General features: G+C 32.5%; 1 protein-coding gene across 1 annotated transcript; it reads left to right on the top strand.

The window, feature by feature from the left end:
- Window positions 1-2,097: 2,097 nt before the first annotated feature.
- cyp33 (peptidylprolyl isomerase cyclophilin-33) lies at window positions 2,098-4,460 on the top strand. Its single transcript, XM_013312690.1, has 5 exons — window positions 2,098-2,396; window positions 2,761-2,946; window positions 3,180-3,383; window positions 3,776-3,948; window positions 4,305-4,460. The coding sequence occupies exons 1-5, from the start codon at window positions 2,187-2,189 to the stop codon at window positions 4,447-4,449; spliced, it is 918 nt and encodes a 305-aa protein (XP_013168144.1). The 5' UTR covers window positions 2,098-2,186; the 3' UTR covers window positions 4,450-4,460.
- The last annotated feature ends 15,404 nt before the right edge of the window (window positions 4,461-19,864 follow it).

A 19,864-nucleotide genomic window follows, 5' to 3' on the forward strand; every position in this document is an offset into this window, starting at 1 on the left:
ACATTTATCCGACGTTCTTACGGTGAAGGAAACCATCGTGATGCAACCTGCACATATCTGAGAAGAAATTCAAAGATATGTGTGAAGTCAACCAACCCGCACTGGGCCAGCGTGGTTGACTATGGCCTAATCACCCTTACATTAGGGTAGGCTCCGAGCCCCTCGGTGGGGACGTATAGTGAGCTGATGATGATGATGATGATTAAACGCATTGGTCAGCACTGTGGTACTAAACGAGGTCTAGGTGGACTAAGTTGACAGAAAAGCGAAGTGTACTACAGCGGAAATTAAATTTAAGGGTTAACATGTTAAAGAATAAAAATCTTAGAGTTTCACCGTACCCTGTACTGTAAGGGGTATAGAAGAAAAATGTTTTTTTATCTGTGGCAAAGGCATAGATAATACTCGATTAGACAGCCGTCACAACTAGAAAAGAACTGGTACCTAATGTTATAATCGTGCAGGCTTTATTGAGTTAAAATTAGATGTCTTGGACCCTGATTGAACCTGTTTCACTATTCTTCACACCATGATAACTTAATTAGATTTAATTCTAAGAAACTGTACGATAGGATTACGTTTCTGTGTTATTATTACTAATACAGCAGAGACCCATTGCCTTGCAATTTTATGTCGGAGAAGAGCGCGCAAATCTATTCGATATTCAATTGTTTTCTCACATTCACATTAACCCGCGAAAAATATTAAGTAAAGACTCCTTATGCTTGCTTTTAATTATTATTCTAACAATTTATTTCTATTTCAATTTTACTAGTATTATAAATGCGAATGTTTCAACGGATAAAAGTTTGTTAGAACGTATCTCCAGAACGGCTCCATGGATCTCGCTGTAATACTTCATAGATGTAGAACATAGCCTTGAAGAAAACAAAGACTATTTATTAAGTTTTTTTTTAATTCCTTGCGGACGGAGTGCGGGCCACAGCTACTTTTCTATAATATAAGAAAATGTAGGTTGTTTTGTGACGTAAAAAAAAGTTAATTGTGCATCATTGCTTACCAACAAATTGGATAGACATAGCAGTACACGCAAAGCTATAAGAAAGCTATAAGCGATCCCCGCACGATGCATTACAGTTACATTCTTAACGCAGCTATGACAGTGTTTACGTCTTTACAATTATGATTATCGATAACTGTAGGCCTCGACATACAACATACAGCTCCATAATGATGTCAGAGATTATAGTATTACGTTAACTATATTATTATAAGTGATTCTTGGTATATTAAACTAATAAATAAAGGAAATCTCCTTCATTATAGCAAGTTATTGACTTCAACGGTAAATACGTTTAAGATTCGATTTCATTTGACAGGAAATCGTTTTTGTAAATAATTTAGTAATGTATTCAATTCTGTTTAATATTGGTAAAGTACTGCAACAGCATAATAAAAAAAAACATGCGTAATATAAATTTTTATATTTAGAATATGTCGTATTTAAATTAGCATTGAGCTTATTCGTATCCTTATTGATATTATAATTTGTTATCTAATCGTACGCCATGGAGCAATAAAATTTTATGCAAGTAATACAAAACAAGCTAAAACAAGTTAAGTGATCGTCTATGATTCTTTTATTTTTATTTGTATCATATAATTTCATTTTTCTAGATAATAATTTGATTATGGAATAGTAGGGAGAGATTATAAAATTCTACATATTTTTTATGGTCCTCATCTGATGTCCATGGTAGCTTAACGATATGGTTATCTTTCTTGATTCTTTTATTTAAATATGTACGCATACTGTGTGTCCGAATCATACATATAGCGCGGACCGACAGTCATCTTGGATGGCGATTAGTTTGCTGGCAACCAAGCTTGCAAGGCAGACAGATGAATGAAAAATTAATATTAATTAATTAAGAATAAAATCATTATTTTCAAAGCGAGCGAAGCAACGCTGCAAACAAGTGCTTCTTTTTATAAAAATAGATTTTTTGTGGAATAATTAAGTATTGACAGACTTTAAAATGGGGCGTAAAACAGTTAGGGCAACATCATTGTCACCGCCAATGTCACTGTCATGTTAGTCGGGTTATATTTTTGTTTACGACCTTTGAGGTTATAAAAGTGTTTTTAATCATTAAACACATTATTAAAGCTGTTTTTAAATTGAACTTAAAAAAGTTTAATACTGATTTTGTTAAGTCAGTAAAATGTCTAGCAAACCAAGTTCTAAACGAACAATATATGTTGGCGGTTTAGCGGAAGAGGTTGATGAAAAAGTTTTAAATGCGGCTTTCGTTCCTTTTGGAGACTTAGTCGATGTACAAATACCCCTAGATTACGAGACGGAGAAGCACAGAGGTTTTGCCTTCGTTGAATTTGAAAATGCCGAAGATGCTGCAGCAGCTATAGATAACATGGTATGGTACATTTTTAGTAACAAAGTTTACGTTATCTTTTGACTTTTAAGGCAAAAAACGAGGTAAAAAGCCAATATGAAATTTAAAAGTATTGACTTCAGTAACAGGATAATATACATCTTAATAATTTCAACGACTGGATTCATCAAATTATTCATACCTTTGTGAGACATTATAATAAACTTATATTAAAATGGTTAAACACTCACGTATTTTCGTTCGGTGGTGGCACCAACTAGTTTCGAGCCCATCGGGGGCCCTTCATCAGGGTGACTGGATTGATATTGTTCCGAAAAATGACATTTTCTCAAAATCATAATGTAAAATACAATTTTTATACAATATGGACTATCTCACTTTCCAGAATGACTCAGAATTGTTTGGTCGAACAATAAGAGTTAATGTAGCTGCCCCGCAAAGGATAAAGGAGGGTTCCACCAGGCCGGTGTGGTCTGAGGATAGCTGGCTGCAGAAGCATGCTGGTGAAACACTGACTATCAACAAGGAGGGAGAAGAGGAGACTACTAAGGATAAAACAGAAGTGTCAGATGTAAGTAGATTTATTACTAATTCTTAAAGTTCACTTCAACTTAAAGTAGTTGACACATGACTATATCATCTTTTACATTAAGTTAAATTATTAGTAACTTTAGTAAGAAAACTTGTTCTGCTAGAACTGTAAAGTTACAGTTGACATTATTTTGACTATGGCATTAAAATGCAATAGATGTGTTTAATAAATTTTGTATTTAAATCCTAATCATTTGGAAAATTCTCTTTCAGTCAATTCCAGCAAAGCCTACAGAGAAACGCAACCCACAAGTCTACTTTGATGTGTGCATCGGAAAGCAGGAGCTCGGAAGAATAATAATGATGCTTCGAGCAGACATAGTGCCCAAGACTGCAGAGAATTTCAGAGCATTATGTACACATGAAAAAGGCTTTGGTTATCAAGGAAGTAGCTTTCATAGAATCATACCTGATTTTGTATCCTTTTTTAATTATAAAATACTAGCTGTCGTCCGCAACTCCGTCTGCGCAGAATTAAAAAAGTAATAATTAGTTGCCAAATTTCATCCAATTCTGTTCAGCTGTTCTGGTGATACCTTCAAACAAGCATTCATCCATTGAAACATTCCCATTTATAATATTAGTAGTTACATTTACTAGTTTGTTAATTCAAAAAGTCTTATTTTGTCTATTTTAAATTTATATCTAAGTTCAAGTAATTTGTTACTTTATCAATTAATTTAAACTGGTATAATCAGCCCAAAATTTACATTACTTTTGGGTTACTATTAATAGTTAAAATATCACAAATGTCATTAAAATCATGCATTTTAATAAAAAAATAATTTAATTTCCTTAACGAAACAAAGATGTGTCAAGGAGGTGACTTTACAAATAATAATGGAACAGGAGGTAAATCAATATACGGTCGCAAGTTTGAAGATGAAAACTTTACGCTAAAGCATACAGGACCTGGTATATTGAGTATGGCAAATTCAGGACCTAATACAAACGGATCACAATTCTTCTTATGCACTGCCAAGTAAGTACAACAAGGTTTCCTCTGTAAAATATAGTTGTCTCTTACATTCTCTTTGAAAAAAACAGAGATGAATATATGTTTGAATTTAATTGTGCTGTATTATATAATTTAAGAAAAATGAACAAATTATTTTTTTTTCACAGAAAATATTTACTACATTAAAATAATGTCTATGAAATTAGCTAGTTGTCGCCCCCGACTTCGTCCTTGCAGAATTAAATAAAAATTAATTAGCCTATGTGTTCTTCCAGACTATGTTCTACATCTATGCTAAATTTCAGCGAGATCTATGGAATTCTTCTGGAGATATATTCTATATTAATAATATTAGAAACATTAACTTTTTTAATTTCCAGGACGGATTGGTTGGATAACAAACATGTGGTTTTCGGCCACGTGATATCTGGCTTAGATGTTCTCAAGAAGATGGAAAGGTACGGCAGCAAGAGCGGCACAGTCTCAGCCAAAGTCACAATCAGCAATTGTGGAGAATTACAATGATTTTTAATTTTCACTTTGTTTTATTTCTTAATAGCTTTTGCCCAAAACTTCTGCCCAGAATAAAAAAAAAGTTAAAAGTCCCATGTGTTAGTTGTTTATCTGTACCAAATTTCAATAAGATGTGGATCAAAGCCTATGTGTTCTGGACTGTGTTTTATATCTATACCGACTTTTATCTCACGCTTTCGGAGGTCTATGACATTATTTAAAGTTCGGGTTTTATTTGGATGCTTGAGTCTGCAACAGTGGTAGAGTTCAGCTCATCTAATACGTCAGTATATTTCTATGACTAATCAGAAATCGGGAAGTACTTTTAAATCTTAATTTATCACTTTCATGGGCTTTCTTATCATTACCTACGACGACAAAAGACGAACTAACAAAAGAGAAGTCATTCGTCAAATTGCCTTTTAGATTCGGATTCGCAACAATAGATCTGATGTCCAATTAGGACGAATACGTTGAAAGAATATTTTTCGTAGCACATTTATAGGTTTCTTCTGGCAATTGGCTTTTGATATAGCTATGTGAATCTGGATTGTATATTAAAAATAATACTATGAGTAAATTGTATAAAGTAATGAGATTGAATGAGGATGGCGTCAAAGATAGGTGTCGTGTATGCATAAACGTAGTGTTGTTTGTCTCGAGCGTACACGCCATAAGTACATGTCGGAGAGGGGATGTCAGTCGATGTCAGACCTTTGGACCGGCAACATGTGTCGGTACATGAACGGTCAAATATTACGCTACGAATGCTACAGTAGGGTAAGACCAAAGATGTATGGAGGAGTACATACTGTGTCGATCCTCTGTAGGGATAAGGGCAGCTTAATGATGTTTATGAGTACACATTGTGAATAAATTCACAATTTTTAAATCAAAACAGCGACAAAGGTTGCGGAAATGTTACTTTAATCCGTATAATGGAGCTTTATTTTTAAGGTATTTTAAAATTATTGTCAATAAAAAATAGTCTGAAGTGTTGAGTAAGATCCAGAAAGGTGCTGCACTTTATTGAGCTTGGTAAAGCTTAAATGGCTTTAGTTTTATGCTCCGATCAATCTTTATAGTTGCGGTCTTATCAAGGTTTGATGTCGCACGTGTTTTATTTGAATCTCGCCTGAACGACCAATAAAAGTAAACCTCGGGGAGGAAAGCAAGTATTACACTTATCAAAAGGAACATTGTTGCAGCGGGTTTGATAACAAATTTAATAATGCAATAAACAACATAACTGATAAAAGTTATAACTTCCTTGTATTTCTAATCTGTTTCAAAAAAAAGTCTTAACTTTGCATTCCCAAACCAATTATTCTTTGTCAAACCGTTATTGAACGACGTTATACTCACAAGAGAAAGATAAAAATCAGTGATTGCTTTAATTATTCCTGTACATTTGTATAAGACTAGTTCACTATATTGTTCTTGCGTGAACTAACTTTACTCACTTCTTTCTTCTAGTTGATCTTTAGAAAATGTTACAAGTCTAAAAAGGTTTTAATTGCTGGAAAACAAATTTTCAAGTTCTTCCAAACATTTGAAACTTGAAAGGGATCCTAAGTAAACTGTGTTTCGTTGAAACTTGGCTCTGTTATCTTGAATAACGAGGATAAAGGAACGTTGGGCCGCAAAGTAATGCTAGAAAAGTTGGCTCAGATATGAAGGATGCCATTCAACTGCCTGAGTATTGTAACAGGATGAATTTTGTTTCTTTTGTTCGAAGTTGATATCTCTGAGGCGGACAAAGGGTATTTTTCTTTAGAGAGAATAAGTTACTAAATTATAAAGAGTTTCGGTCACACGAAAGATTTAAAATCAATTTAGAAATGTGTAATACATGTAAATTATATTTTTGTATAATATATAAGAAGTAAAATAAAATCTAAATTAAACTAAAACGGAATCCATAATGCCTGATCACCTCTCTGCGTTGTAGGCGTTAGTTCCTTAAGGTCATAGCCTCAGTAATAAATTTTTGACAAGATTAAAAAAGTATATAACTTTTTACTGCCAATGTTTCTCTTATGTCTCGCTTGAGATTGAACAGTAATGCCAGGAACTTGGTTTACGGTTTAATTTATGTTTAAATTACTTTATTATTATTCCCATGAGTAAATGTAAAAATTTAACAGTGCATATAATATTTTTAAACATATCAACATCAGCTCACTTACGTCCCTACCGAGGGGCTCGGAGCCTACTCTAAGTTAAAAGTGATTAGGCCACAGTCAACCACGCTGGCCAAGTTGGGTTGACTTCACACATATCTTTGAATTTCTTCTCAGATATGTGCAGGTTACATCACGATGTTTTCCTTCACCGTAAGAACGTCGTATATGTATGTACATATGTAAATCGGAAATCGAAAATCACATTAGTACATGGCGGCATTAAAACAAATACAGTTTAGTAAAATAAAAATACGAAGCTTGAAAATCTATTTTTAAAAAAGTGATATTCTATTTACATAAAAGATAAGTGTCTATTAGTATGTTTCTAAGTTATCATAAGAGTTGTTAAGTACGCAACTTTGCAACTATGTTATGCTTTGGAGGAAAGCCAAAACTATGTTGAAATACGCAAATTAAAATAAAACGCCACATTTGCACTAAAAGTGCGACTATAAGGGTCGTATCGCACTTCGTCGTCTTGATATTTTTGAACTTTATTACGTCTATAAAGTGAATATTATTTTCTTTACTAAAAAATCCGTAAGTGTTACATTGTTAGTGTTTTGAAATCATAAATAAATGAACCATTGAAATAAAAAGTTATGATATAAAAAATAAATTATAAACTTGCTACATACAAAAGATAAATAGGTAATTGTTTGTATATGTATGTCATTGGTTATTGATAAGAGTATGTTTCCACTAGACTAAGACTGTTTATAGTCTGTGACTATTAAGAAGCTATGGTTTATGGTCTGTGGCAGGCGCGATCGTACAAGTGGAAATAGCCATTGAAGTTAACCAGAATCTGACTGATAGGTCAGAGTTCAAATCCAACAGCAAAACCTATAAGCAATTTTCGTCAGTAAAAAGAAAACGCCTTAAATTCTTGGAGTAATAGGAAGTGGAGAACAAAATGATGATTATTATTGCTGTCCATTTAGGCAATGTAACTCAGGTATTTGATGAAATGAAATAATAATATTGTTAGAACAAATTAACTGGAGTATCTAAAATGCTGCATCTTAGCCCTTATGCCGATAAGATAGCTACGTTAATGTTGCGAGAAAACAGTGTTGATTTTAACCTCCCGAGCAAATTAAGTATTAACATGGGCATTTATTATGCATATATTTTTGCTTACTTTATTTTTTATTATAATATATCACATTAAGTGAAAATTAACACTTTATGTTATATTCTAAAAGTAAAATAAAAACAATAATAAAATTTCTAATTCATCGTTTCTCAAACTACATTGTATGACTAATTTTGAGAGGATTTTGTACATATAAGACATAATAATCTTAATTCAACATACAACTTACTTTTAACTTATAAAAGTTGGAAACAAGTTCGAGGGCATTTTAGCGCTCCAACAAACTCTCAAACTTCGAGAATACGAAGCGCGCGATTTATTTTCGTGGAAATTTTAGATCTCTCTGTTATTATTTGTACAATAAGCTTTGCAAGTTTAATGGAAATTATTAAACTGTCGCCGTCTACCAAATATTTGGAGAAACACTACTTTTATTTTTGTTTTTACGACTATTTTATCACTCGAATTAAATATATATCTAAAAAGTTTTGTTTTAAAGGCATTTCATTATTTCCAGTAACATAACAATATTCAAGAAAGTACCAAGTAGCCAATTTATATTACTACGGAATAGAATATTAATTGACTATAAACTAATAACTTTAAATCGGTCTAGTATTCATGCTACGTGCGATCTCAATAGAACTGGACATACTTATTTTTTATACTTTAGGTGGCAAACGAGCGGGCGGCCACCTGAAATCGCTGAATAGCGTAGCGACCGGTGCCCATAGACATAAACAATTGTATATGCGTTGCCTACCTTTAATCGACGGAGGAGAGGATGCACAGAAAGAAAACATTTCCATGCATCCTTTCATCCGGAAAGTCGACTTCCACTTCTCATCAGACGAAACGCGGAATTGCTTCCACTTCACGCCTATCTTCTGTGTGGTCGTGGTATTTCACCGGGCGAGCCAGGCCAATTCGTGCGAAGATATTAAAGTGGGCTCTTCCACTGTTAAATACTACATAAAACATACTTTTAAGGAGAAGAAACTAATATCTTACCAAAAGCTATAGTACTAATATTTAAGACAAAGAGCTATAAATCTACTCAACGTGTTCTATATTTAGTAATTCTACCCCCGACTTAATCATGTGAACACATTGTCACATTGATATTTGAGTCATACCAATGTAATGTAATCTCGTCAAGTAATAACCAGCAGTGTGTAGACGCTCGTATATCCAGCCAATTACTGACAGAACCGCTCAACTACAACGACTGTTTGTCTGTCTGTCTATGATATACGTGGGCGATATGATTTTATCAACGATATTACTAACGTCATGATTTCAGTGTTTTTTGTGTAAATTATATATGAATAGCAGACAAATAATTAGTCAAAAAGAATAAAAATCCATTTAATCAGTAAAAAAAAAATTCTACTAAAAATTTAGGACAGATGAATTAATGAATTGCTTAATACACGTGTTTTTAATCGTTTCGTTTCTACAAATAATATTATTTATTATGATCAACTTTTACTCAAACAGTCGCGTTTTTGTTCTATACTCCTAAAAAAAAACAAACTTGTATTTCACTTATTCAAATCGACCATAATTTAAGGCATAAAAATCGAGGCTAAATTATTACTTGAAATAAAACATTTCTTTATAGATCAGACCCATTTCACTGTCATGTCTTAATCATTATTACAAAAAAATATTCTTTGCAATCTGATTCCGTTTTGTCGTCTGGAACGTTGAATATTTTTTTTTCGGTATATTGTTCGCTAATTTGTTTCCCTCAATATTTCGTGAGTTCAACGTAAATAGTTGTCTTGTTGTTGTTTCTATTTTACACAATGCCTCTTCAAGTTGCAGACGATTTTTTGCATAAGGAAGTGAGAATATTCGTCGTTCGATCGCATAATTTAATTTTAAAGTGAAGATTCCATACAACTAAGACTATTAAGATATGGCGTGAAACATAATTACATTTTAATTTGCTATTTACCAAACGACACTATCCTTTGGCTTTCAGCCAGAACTAAAGAGACTTATTAGGAAGAATGTGTCAACGCAAACTACGGTACAAGCTAATTGGCAATTATGTTCAACTTTTATAGACATCGACAATCAAATTGTGGTGAGCCGCTCGTAATTTTCTATTATGTTAAGGTCAATGATGTATTACCATTCAGACACTTTCCTTGGCAATCCTCGAGTGACTCATAAAGTAACATTTCACTCCAAATTTACGCAATCGTTCAAAATAAATATTTTCATTACAACTATAGTCATGATAGAGATAAGATTTTACAATATATTTTCTAAAAGTATACGAAGCTCAGCATAACATAGGTATGAAATAAAACGGATGAATGATGAACCAGATGACTTCAAATCATCGTCCATACAAAAGTATATTGTTTTTATTTTTTTTTTGTTGAAAACGGGAGCAATATATTCTTTTGTATGAATGCTACAAAGTGAAATAATAATTTGGTCAAAAGGAAATGTTTTTCTAAATCAAATTTTATCCTCGTCAAGTATCTAATATATGTTTTATTTAGGTAATGTTAGAACACACTAGCTGTCGCCCGCGACTCCGTCCGTGTGGATATCTAAAAAAAACTTAATTAGTGTAGCCTATGTGTTCTTTCAGAATATGTTCTATACGTATGCCAAATTTAATCGAGATCCCTTCAGCCGTTCTAGAGATATCTTCAAACACCCATCCATCTAAACGTTCTCATTTATAATATTAGTAAGTTAAATAAAAAGCAGCTCTTCAAGGTATAACATAGAAAAAAAATATTATATATAATAATAGTATCCTATGCCCGTCTCCTGGCTCTAACCTATCTCCTCACCAATTTTCAGCCATATAGGTAAAGCCGTTCTTGAGTTGTAAATAGTGTAACTAACACGACTTTCTTTTATATATATAGATTTTATTTAAAAGTTTCAAAGCACTTATAAAGAAAGTAAGTTATTACATTTTAAGACTAATAAGCAAAAGAGTATCTTCGTTGTATCGTCGATAGATTTATCGAAGCTCTTACGAAATAAGCGAACCGTGTTTGTCGAGGGCATTAAAACACAAAGAGCTTTTTGTTAACGTTGAAATTTACGTTTTTTACGATACATTTTCTAATGTTTCTTTTACTGAGACTTACTACGGGAATGTCATCGGCATCGTTACGTTTCTTTTATTGTAACAACAAAAGGAAAATTCTTCACACAAACGCCTACAGTCTTTTTTGAGTTTGCGTTTTGTGCCTTTCTTAAGATATTCAATTGTCAAACTGATTATGTAACGTTAAACGTTTCTTTGAAGGTATTATTATTTGTATTCGTGCGACACCACAACACAGAAACAATGGTGGACTTTTCCTTTTCATAGCTAAATGCAGATTAAAAGAAATTGTTTACACACACAGTACAATGTCTTTTGTAGTAATGTCGATTTTGTTACATGAATAAGTCACTATTTTAAATCTTACTAACTTAATAATTGTGGATGTAACGACTACATAGATCCTGATAAAATTTGGAACATATCAGTCATTACACTTTTAAATAACGCACGCTACTTACGTATTTAACATTTTAGAGGTATTACTAACAACTAACATTAGTTTAAGTTTAATTAATTAAAGATGCCAATTACTAGATTTAAAATAAAAACTCTACGTAAGGTTTTGCAAAGAAGAAATATTTTAGTATCATCGTAGAGATAATTTTAATATGCGCAGCAAATGAAGTTGAATTATGTTGCCATGAATGATTTCAATTTAAATATTCCCTGTGGATGCACAGAAATCAGCGAACTGATTTTCGAATAAGCCAGCATCGAAATGAGGCCGCAATAATTATTATGTGGAGCGAACAAAGCCTGATGTACATTTCTGTATAAATAATTTTGTTTTAATAAATAAAAAAATAATCTCACCTATATGAAAGCAAGTAAAACTTTACCTTTAAGGAATGTAATATTCGATTGAGAAGCAGAAATTACAACGTCTTTTTTGTAAAGTTTTTTCTTGTAGTCGATTGACTCATGATTGAATACAAGAATGTTCAAATTGATTATTTGACATTTATAAATTACTAGCGGACCCGACAGACGTTGTCCTGTCTACACGTCTTTAATTTGAAAATTTGACACTGCGATGGTAACGCCGTCTGTCGGATCCATTGTTAAACATTCCAAAATCAACAACTACTAATAAATTAAAAATTATTAAAAAAAACATTGTCCAGCGGACAAAATTGTGAATCTAAACCATTCCCAGATCCCCTTGAACACACACAAAAAATTTCATCAAAATCGGTCCAGTCGTTTGAGAGAAAATCAGTGACATACACACTCACAGAAGAATTATATATATAAAGACTAGCACTTGCCTCGACTTCATCCGCACGAAATTAAAAAAAAATCTAGTAGTAAATATTGCTTATGTCACCCGGAGATAGTATAGCTTCTCAACAGTGAAAGAATTTTTCCTATCGGTTCAGTACTTTCGGAGCCTATTCAATATAAATTAACAAACAAATCATTCCTGTTTATAATATGAGTCTAGATTTACTGTTAATACAACCTGTATTCTATTCCTATCTTAAACAGTTGATATTAATTAATAACTAAGTTGTAAGCTTCAGTATGTTTAATTAATAATACTTCGTCCCACCCATAGTCCGGCGTCACGTTTGTTCCCCGTTTACGAGGTGCTTGAAAAACTATTTAATTGTTCTGTATATGTTAACGAATCTAGTGACACGAATACAAATTGACCTAATTCTTTATATCGAGTACGACTTAATATATTTATGCAGTTTATTGTTTTATTGGAGAAAAATAAACTTTGATATCTTTAAACTAGAGTAGACTTTAAATTTCTTGAATGCAAGTAGATACTTTCGTAGGTTTGGAAAAAATTCAAAGATTAAGAAACAATCCACTAAGCTTATACTTGCGTTTGAAGGTCGTTCACAAAAGTTTTCGTGCGGCGTATTTGATGCTACGACGGCGACGTATACTCAATTTCAAAATCATATTTGCTCTTATTTGTCCTAAGGTTTTACAAAAAAACAACAAATGGTGTTCAATATAAGATTTTAAATGTCGCTCGAATATATTATGCAACTTTTCCTTAAAGTTTCTTTATTTTATAACTTTAAAGTGGAGGGTTACGTAGCACTTGCTACGAAGCGTAGATGCTTTTTAATCGACGGTAGCGAATATACATAGGTTCCCTTGATGTTACGGATACATCAAGTATTTCTATACTAGAGATCCATAAACATATAATAAAATAAATTACGGAAACAACTAGTATAGAATTACGGGATATATCTTTGAAATGGTTACTTATTTGTCATATAATAGCTTTATGTTTGCACATTTTATTATCGTAGTCCATAATCATAAAGATAGTCAATTCATAGCTCAATACGTTGCGTTAAAATCAGTTAGATTTACTATTCCAACGTATTTCATACTCAGTAACACTTTAATCGATATTACGTATTGTTATATGAGTTATAACTTTCGTTATAAGTGCAAAGACTTAATACATGTTAATTTTCCACCTTACTACTAGTCTAGCTGTACTTCCAGTACTAGCTGTTGTCCGCGACTCCGTTCGTATGGAATTAAAAAAGCGTAATTAGTGGCCTATGTTTTCTTACAGACCATGTTCTCTATATACGCAGAATTTCATCAAGACTCGTTCAGCCGTTCTGGAGATATTTTCAAACAAACATCCATCCGTCCAAACATTCGCAATTATAATATTACTGAGATGTGTTATGACTTTCGTTATTAGTTAATTATCCACCATATAACTAGTATCTTTTCTATAGCTGTATTTTTATTTCTCGGATATTGTAAAAATGTAAAAAATGCTAAAATATTTGAAAACTCTAAAATAGGAATCTTTACGATTGCGAAATAATTTGTATCCATCAAATTATTTGAGCTCTCAGTTCCGCTCAAACAATAAAACCTTGCAAACTTAATTGGATTTTCTCAAGCCGTTTTGAATTAGTGAGAAGTACGTTTTACGATTGTCGAATGACAATGCATAATGGAATGATTCGAGAATCAAAGAACCTGAAGCGATGTTATAAAGCAAGACATCGTTGGTACAATTCAAAGCAATGCTATTTATATCAAAGATATTCATTCCTACCTCTTAACAATATAATTATTAATTAATGAAGAACATCTATTTGAGCTATGATTTATTATAACAAAAAATAATTGAATTACTTAATGACGTGTAATAAATAATAACGTGGGCTTCTGAATAAAGTTATCGATCAATCTATACATTTGCAAATACATAGAGCGTCGATGGCTCATAGTTAAGCTCTTGACTTGCAATCTGAGGGTCCTGAGTTTGAATCCTGACATGTACCAATATGTTTATCGATATTCGATTTACTTATGTACATTCATCCGGAAAGGAAAGGAAGGATTCACAAGGAAAACATTGTGATGCAACCTGCACATATCTGAGAAGAGATTGTAACATATGTGTGTGAAGTCAACCCGCACTGCGCTAGCGTGGTTGACTATACCGCTCCGACTTAGGGTCTTTTAAGAAGCGTATCACCATCTCAAAGGTCGGCTACACATCTGCGGTTCCTCTAACCTTGCAGATGTCCATGGCCGTCAATAAACACCTCGGCGTTCCCTCCGCTCGTTTACCCGCTACTCTTATAAAAAAAAAAACTATGGAATAGTCACCCCTTATTCAGTGTAGGTACCGAGTCTCTCAGTGAGAACGTATGCTGATGAGCTGATGATAAACTACATCTATCATGTCTTATATATTTTCTATTTAAAATCTGCTTCTTTCTATTACTAATTTTCTCTAGTTTGTTGTAACAGCTTAAATTGTTCTTACACTTTTACAACCTTCTTGATTTCGTCGTTTTTATTAGATACATAAAAAAGACGGTCCCGAGATATACAGACGTAATGTGAACATTTATAAATGATCAGAGTCATAAATCCCTAGACGAGAAGCGATTACAACTTGATTACTCCTTTAAGCCAACCCCAATTGAACTTAATCAAACTTCTAATATATTTTAAAACATTTTGAGTGCAATGACCTCTGGGATGAACAGAGTGAAAAAGTTTTTTTTATCGAGTTGATTTAAAAAGTTTTGAAAGCTCTGGCTTTGTGGTACTTTTGTGCATCGGCGGTGCAGCATTTTATAACACCAATGAGGATAAAAGTCTAAGGAGATTATAAGTTTTGCTTTGCTTTTAGATTTAGTTTCAACAAACAAAGACTATGTATTATACGAGTAGATAGTTTACAAGTATTTTCACGTTTCAACTGTATGTATGAAAATCATTAATCTATAAATAAAAATATTTTCAATTGTTTTGTGTGCTAAGAGGTATTATATTAATAGACATAATTATTTTATCATGATCAAGAGAATCGCCAAAATTAATATTTTTTTATGAAGTACTAGTAGTCGCCCGCGACTCCGTCCGCGGAAAAAAAGACAGTAGCTTATGTGTTCTTCCAAAATATGTTCTATGGTATGCCAAATTTAATAGAGATCCGACAGACAGATATCTTCAGACAAACAGTCATATACATCCATCCATCTAAACATTAGCATTTATAATGTAAAGTAAGACTATAAATAAGAAGCGAGATAGTAAAATTAGTAAGTAAGATTGTTAATAAGTAATTCATGGTAATACGCTACAATCAATAGAAGCAATACGCTGGATTCTATTGTTAAAGAATCGGTTCATATGAACGTTCAAATGTCGGAAAATTGTCCCAAACGAAGACAAACGATCAAAGTGCAATACAAGATTTTAATAATTATTTAATTTAAAAAGTTATATATTATATTATATTGTAAGTACATTTTCGTATCGTTGATAACCAATGAAGTGTTAAAGTTCTATAAGACTTGAAATTAATAACATAGGCATTGGATTAAACAACATTAAGAAGATTAAACTTTCTAACTATAAAATTAATGGTGTAACTTGAATCAATTGTTATACCGATAAATCTTTTACATACGACGAATACTTTGTTATTGTATTAGGAATATAGATCTATACAAGTTATAGAAATGTCATTTTACAGATTAATAATATCAGTACTACATTCTATACTCTGAAGAAGATAATTTATTATACATATAATATCTTGTTAAAGCGTTAATACGCCTTAGTTCACGATTGTTTGTAACATTTTATGTTGTAAAGAAATTCCCTCGTGTGTTAAGTTTTTTTTTTATATGATAAGGTGGCAAACGAGCGAGCGGCCAACTGAAATCGCTGAAATAGCGAAGTGACCGATGCCATATAGACATACACAATTGCATATGCGTTGCTTACCTTTAATCGACGGAAGAGAGTATGCACAGAAAGAAAACATTTCCATGCATCCTCTCATCCGGAACGTCCACTTCCACTTCCCATCCTTTCCTTATAAGGAAAAGGGTAGGAAGGGAAAGAGGACTAAATTAGGCCTCCGGGACGCACACTCATCAGACGAAACGCAGAATAGCTTCCACTTCACGCCTGTCTTCTGTGTGGTCGTGGTATTTCACCGGGCGAGCCGGGCCAATTCGTGCGAAGATGTTAAAGCGGGCTCTGCCACTGTTAAAGTGAGCATCAAAATTTAAGCCATTCTATCGTATATTTTATAGAATAAAGCCTTTGTCACCAAATAATGTCTAAAATATTTAATTTATCATCAACCGGCCCACAATATATACTACTCCTCCATACATCTCTATCACACAATTCATCCATACTTTTTTCAGTCTTCCTTTACCTTTTTAGCCATCCAAATGCAATCTCATAACTTTTTTCGACAATCAAATAATCAAATGAAAGTTTGTTTGTATAAATACTAGCTGTCGCTCGCGACTCCGTCCGCGTGGATATATAAAAACTTAATTAGTGTAGCCTATGTGTTCTTATATCTTCAAATACCCATCCATCCATCCACATCACATCCATCCAAACATTCGCATTTATAATTTTAGTAAGTTAAATAAAAAGCAGCTCTTCGAGGCATAAATTCGAAAAAAAATTGAATAAATAGTATCCTATGTCCGTCTCCTGCTACCTCCTCACCAATTTTCAGCCATATCGGTAAAGCCGTTCTTGAGTTATAAATAGTGTCACTAACACGACTTTCTTTTATATATATATATATTATATTTAAACATTTTTCGCCGACCGCTACATTAGACCGTAATATCAAATCCGCCCCTTCTTCCCGAGCGCTGTTCCCGCTATTACGAATTTTCCCGCCAACGAGAGATTTCCCGCCAGTTTCCCGACACACAGCGGATGATGTAGACGCGTGGATGTAAGATAAACGGGAGAAAATCTCTCCGAGCATATAAACGTGATATCTTTCACAGTGAATTTTAATAAAACTTTTGTGAAGTGACATTTCTTTGTGCGAAAATCATAACAAATATTTTACGTAAATAAAAAAAAAATATATTTCTGGTTTAGAAAGATCACGGTGTTGATTATATTATGAAATAAATCTTTATTTGTAGATATCTAATAGGTAAGTAATGAATTCAATTTTATTATATTTCTCACAACGTTTTAAAAAATATATTGGTCGTTTATATTAAAATTTAAGTTAATGAGCTTAGAGTTTGGTTCAATATCTTTATAGAAGCCTAATTTTATCTATACTTTAATAATATAAAAAAGAATTGATTGTTTGATTTGAACAGACCAAAACTATTAAAAACATTTGAAAAAAATCTTTTAATTATATAGGCGCAGGAAAATAATATAATAAATGTTTGATATTTTTCTTAGATATAGAGAATTAAAGTGTATTTCAAAATTAACAGAATGTCGCAGTGCAGTAATTAATATGCAATTTGCGAAAGAAAAATATTCCAAAATAATTTCATTTTAATCACTTTGTATTATTATATAATAACAATAACTGTATAATTTATTTAATAACAATAACTGTTGTTAACTATGCTATTATGCTCACATCTACCATACCTTCGTATGTAGATATCATCATACAGCAATAGTTTTTGTAGACTTAAGTTGTCGCTATGGTTATCCATTTTATTGATAGCCAAGTTTATTATTAATAGCAATGACATTTCAGTGAGTCCCTTATCAGTTCAAATATACATATGGGCATCGATTTTTATCGTGCTTAGATTTACGTTTCATTGTTTTGACAACATTGTTTTCCAACTATGTGTTTTCAGATTCGATGTAGTTAGGCTTCCATCCTTTATCTTCTTTTTAAACATATAAACTGATAGAACTTAGAGAGACAAAGGAGACCTAAATCCTCGTTTAAAACATATTGTTTTGTCTGTTTTGTCAAAGACAGGGAGGATGGTATCTTTATACAGAGATTTTGGTCTCATAAACCCATGTATATTCTTATTAGAAAACTATTATAAATGCACAAAACATTCTCTCAATCCAATGAATATCTAACCGTTTATCTACGATAACGCAACTTCTAATAAAGTTTAGCAATCGCGAAAGGTTTTCTTAATCAGATTCTATGAGTGCAAAAGCAAACTTAGTAACTTAAACTTAGATACGAGAGCCGAAACATGTTTCCCAAATGAGTACATTATACGGATTATGCCGGGAAACCATTAGGGTAGCGACATCTTCCGTATAGTCCGTATAGTAAGATAAGTATAAATTAGTGAGGATTTTGGTTATAAGATTTTCTGCTATATTTTTATTCAAAAAGTTTATATTTTAAAATTACCTGGCACATACTAAATCCTTAGTAATATTAAAAGCGAAAGTAACTCTGTCTGTCTGTCCATTGAACAAATTTTAAATGAAATTTGCTACACAGGTAGTCTAGGGCCTGGGAAAGCATAGGCTACTTTTTAACGCGAAAAGGGGGTTGAATGTGGTTGAAAAGGTGATTGGAAATTTGTACAGAAGTATCGTCATTTTTGCAGATAAAAGCTTTAAATTTATTTTTTAGGCTGTTATTTGGATATAAGTAAATATGACATTCATTGTTTATAAAAATTTTAAAAATAAAATTGGGGGTGGAAAATTTGTATTAGAATGGGTGAGGTTTATGTGAATATTTTGTGAGTGTATTGTGTTTTGGTGTTATATAATGTATGTATTAGTAAAATAAGTAGCCTAAATATTAAAAATGCTACCCAAAGACAGTGTTTCACGCGGACGAAGTCGCGGGCACAGCTAGTTACCAAATAAATTAGAAAAATAAGCTAATAATAAATTTATCAAATTATTTATATAATTAACATATTATGATGAGTAATAACAATATTAAATATAAAACTTATTATAATAATAATAGAGTAATAAATTTGTTCTAAGCTTGTATTGTTAAGGGCCATACACACAACACATATTGCTTGTATTTCGGCGTGTGTTTGGGCCATTCATTACGTTTAAATTTGGGCCTGTTGCGTGCCATGCCTATGTATTGCACAAATTTCCTTATATTACATGACCAAGATGAGACTTTGTATTTTTTTTATTGCAGTCCAAGTAATATGGTAACAAATTACTACAGTGATTCTTTATCGATGTATTTTGGATGCATTTTTAGGGTTCCGTACCTCGAAAGTATAACACGGAACCCTTATAGTATCACTTTGTTGTCCGTCCGCCTGTATGTCAAGACCCTTTTTCTCAAAAACGCGTGAAGGTATCGAGCTGGAATTTATTATTGAAAAATGTCGAAAACGAGCAACTGAACCACAGTTATTATTGCTAGAACTGACACTCCTTACTTAATAGGAAGAGAAATAGTAACTAAAAGGAGAAGATGGAATCACTAACATCCGTGGCCATAACGATTTCTATGTTGTAGGGATCGAAGGTCGTATCAAAGCTCGAGATCTGACCTGGCAAAAAACGGTATTTGGATCCCGTTTTTTGCCAGTTTCTTGTTTCTGCTGCGTCATTCAAGTAATTTTGTAGGTAAATTACTTACCGGCGTTATTTTCTCATCTTGTTCCCGTTTATTGTGGTGCAAATTGTTTGTCGTAAATTATCTCACTTAATAATATAACAAATGCTAATGTTTGGATGAAGGGATGGATGTATGGATGTTTGTGTGAAGGTATCTCCAGAACGAGTGAACGAATCTCGATGAAATTTGACATACATATAGAACAT

The sequence above is a fragment of the Papilio xuthus genome, unplaced genomic scaffold (assembly GCF_000836235.2).
Source record: "Papilio xuthus unplaced genomic scaffold, Pxut_1.1 DF827597.1, whole genome shotgun sequence".
NCBI lineage: Eukaryota > Metazoa > Arthropoda > Insecta > Lepidoptera > Papilionidae > Papilio > Papilio xuthus.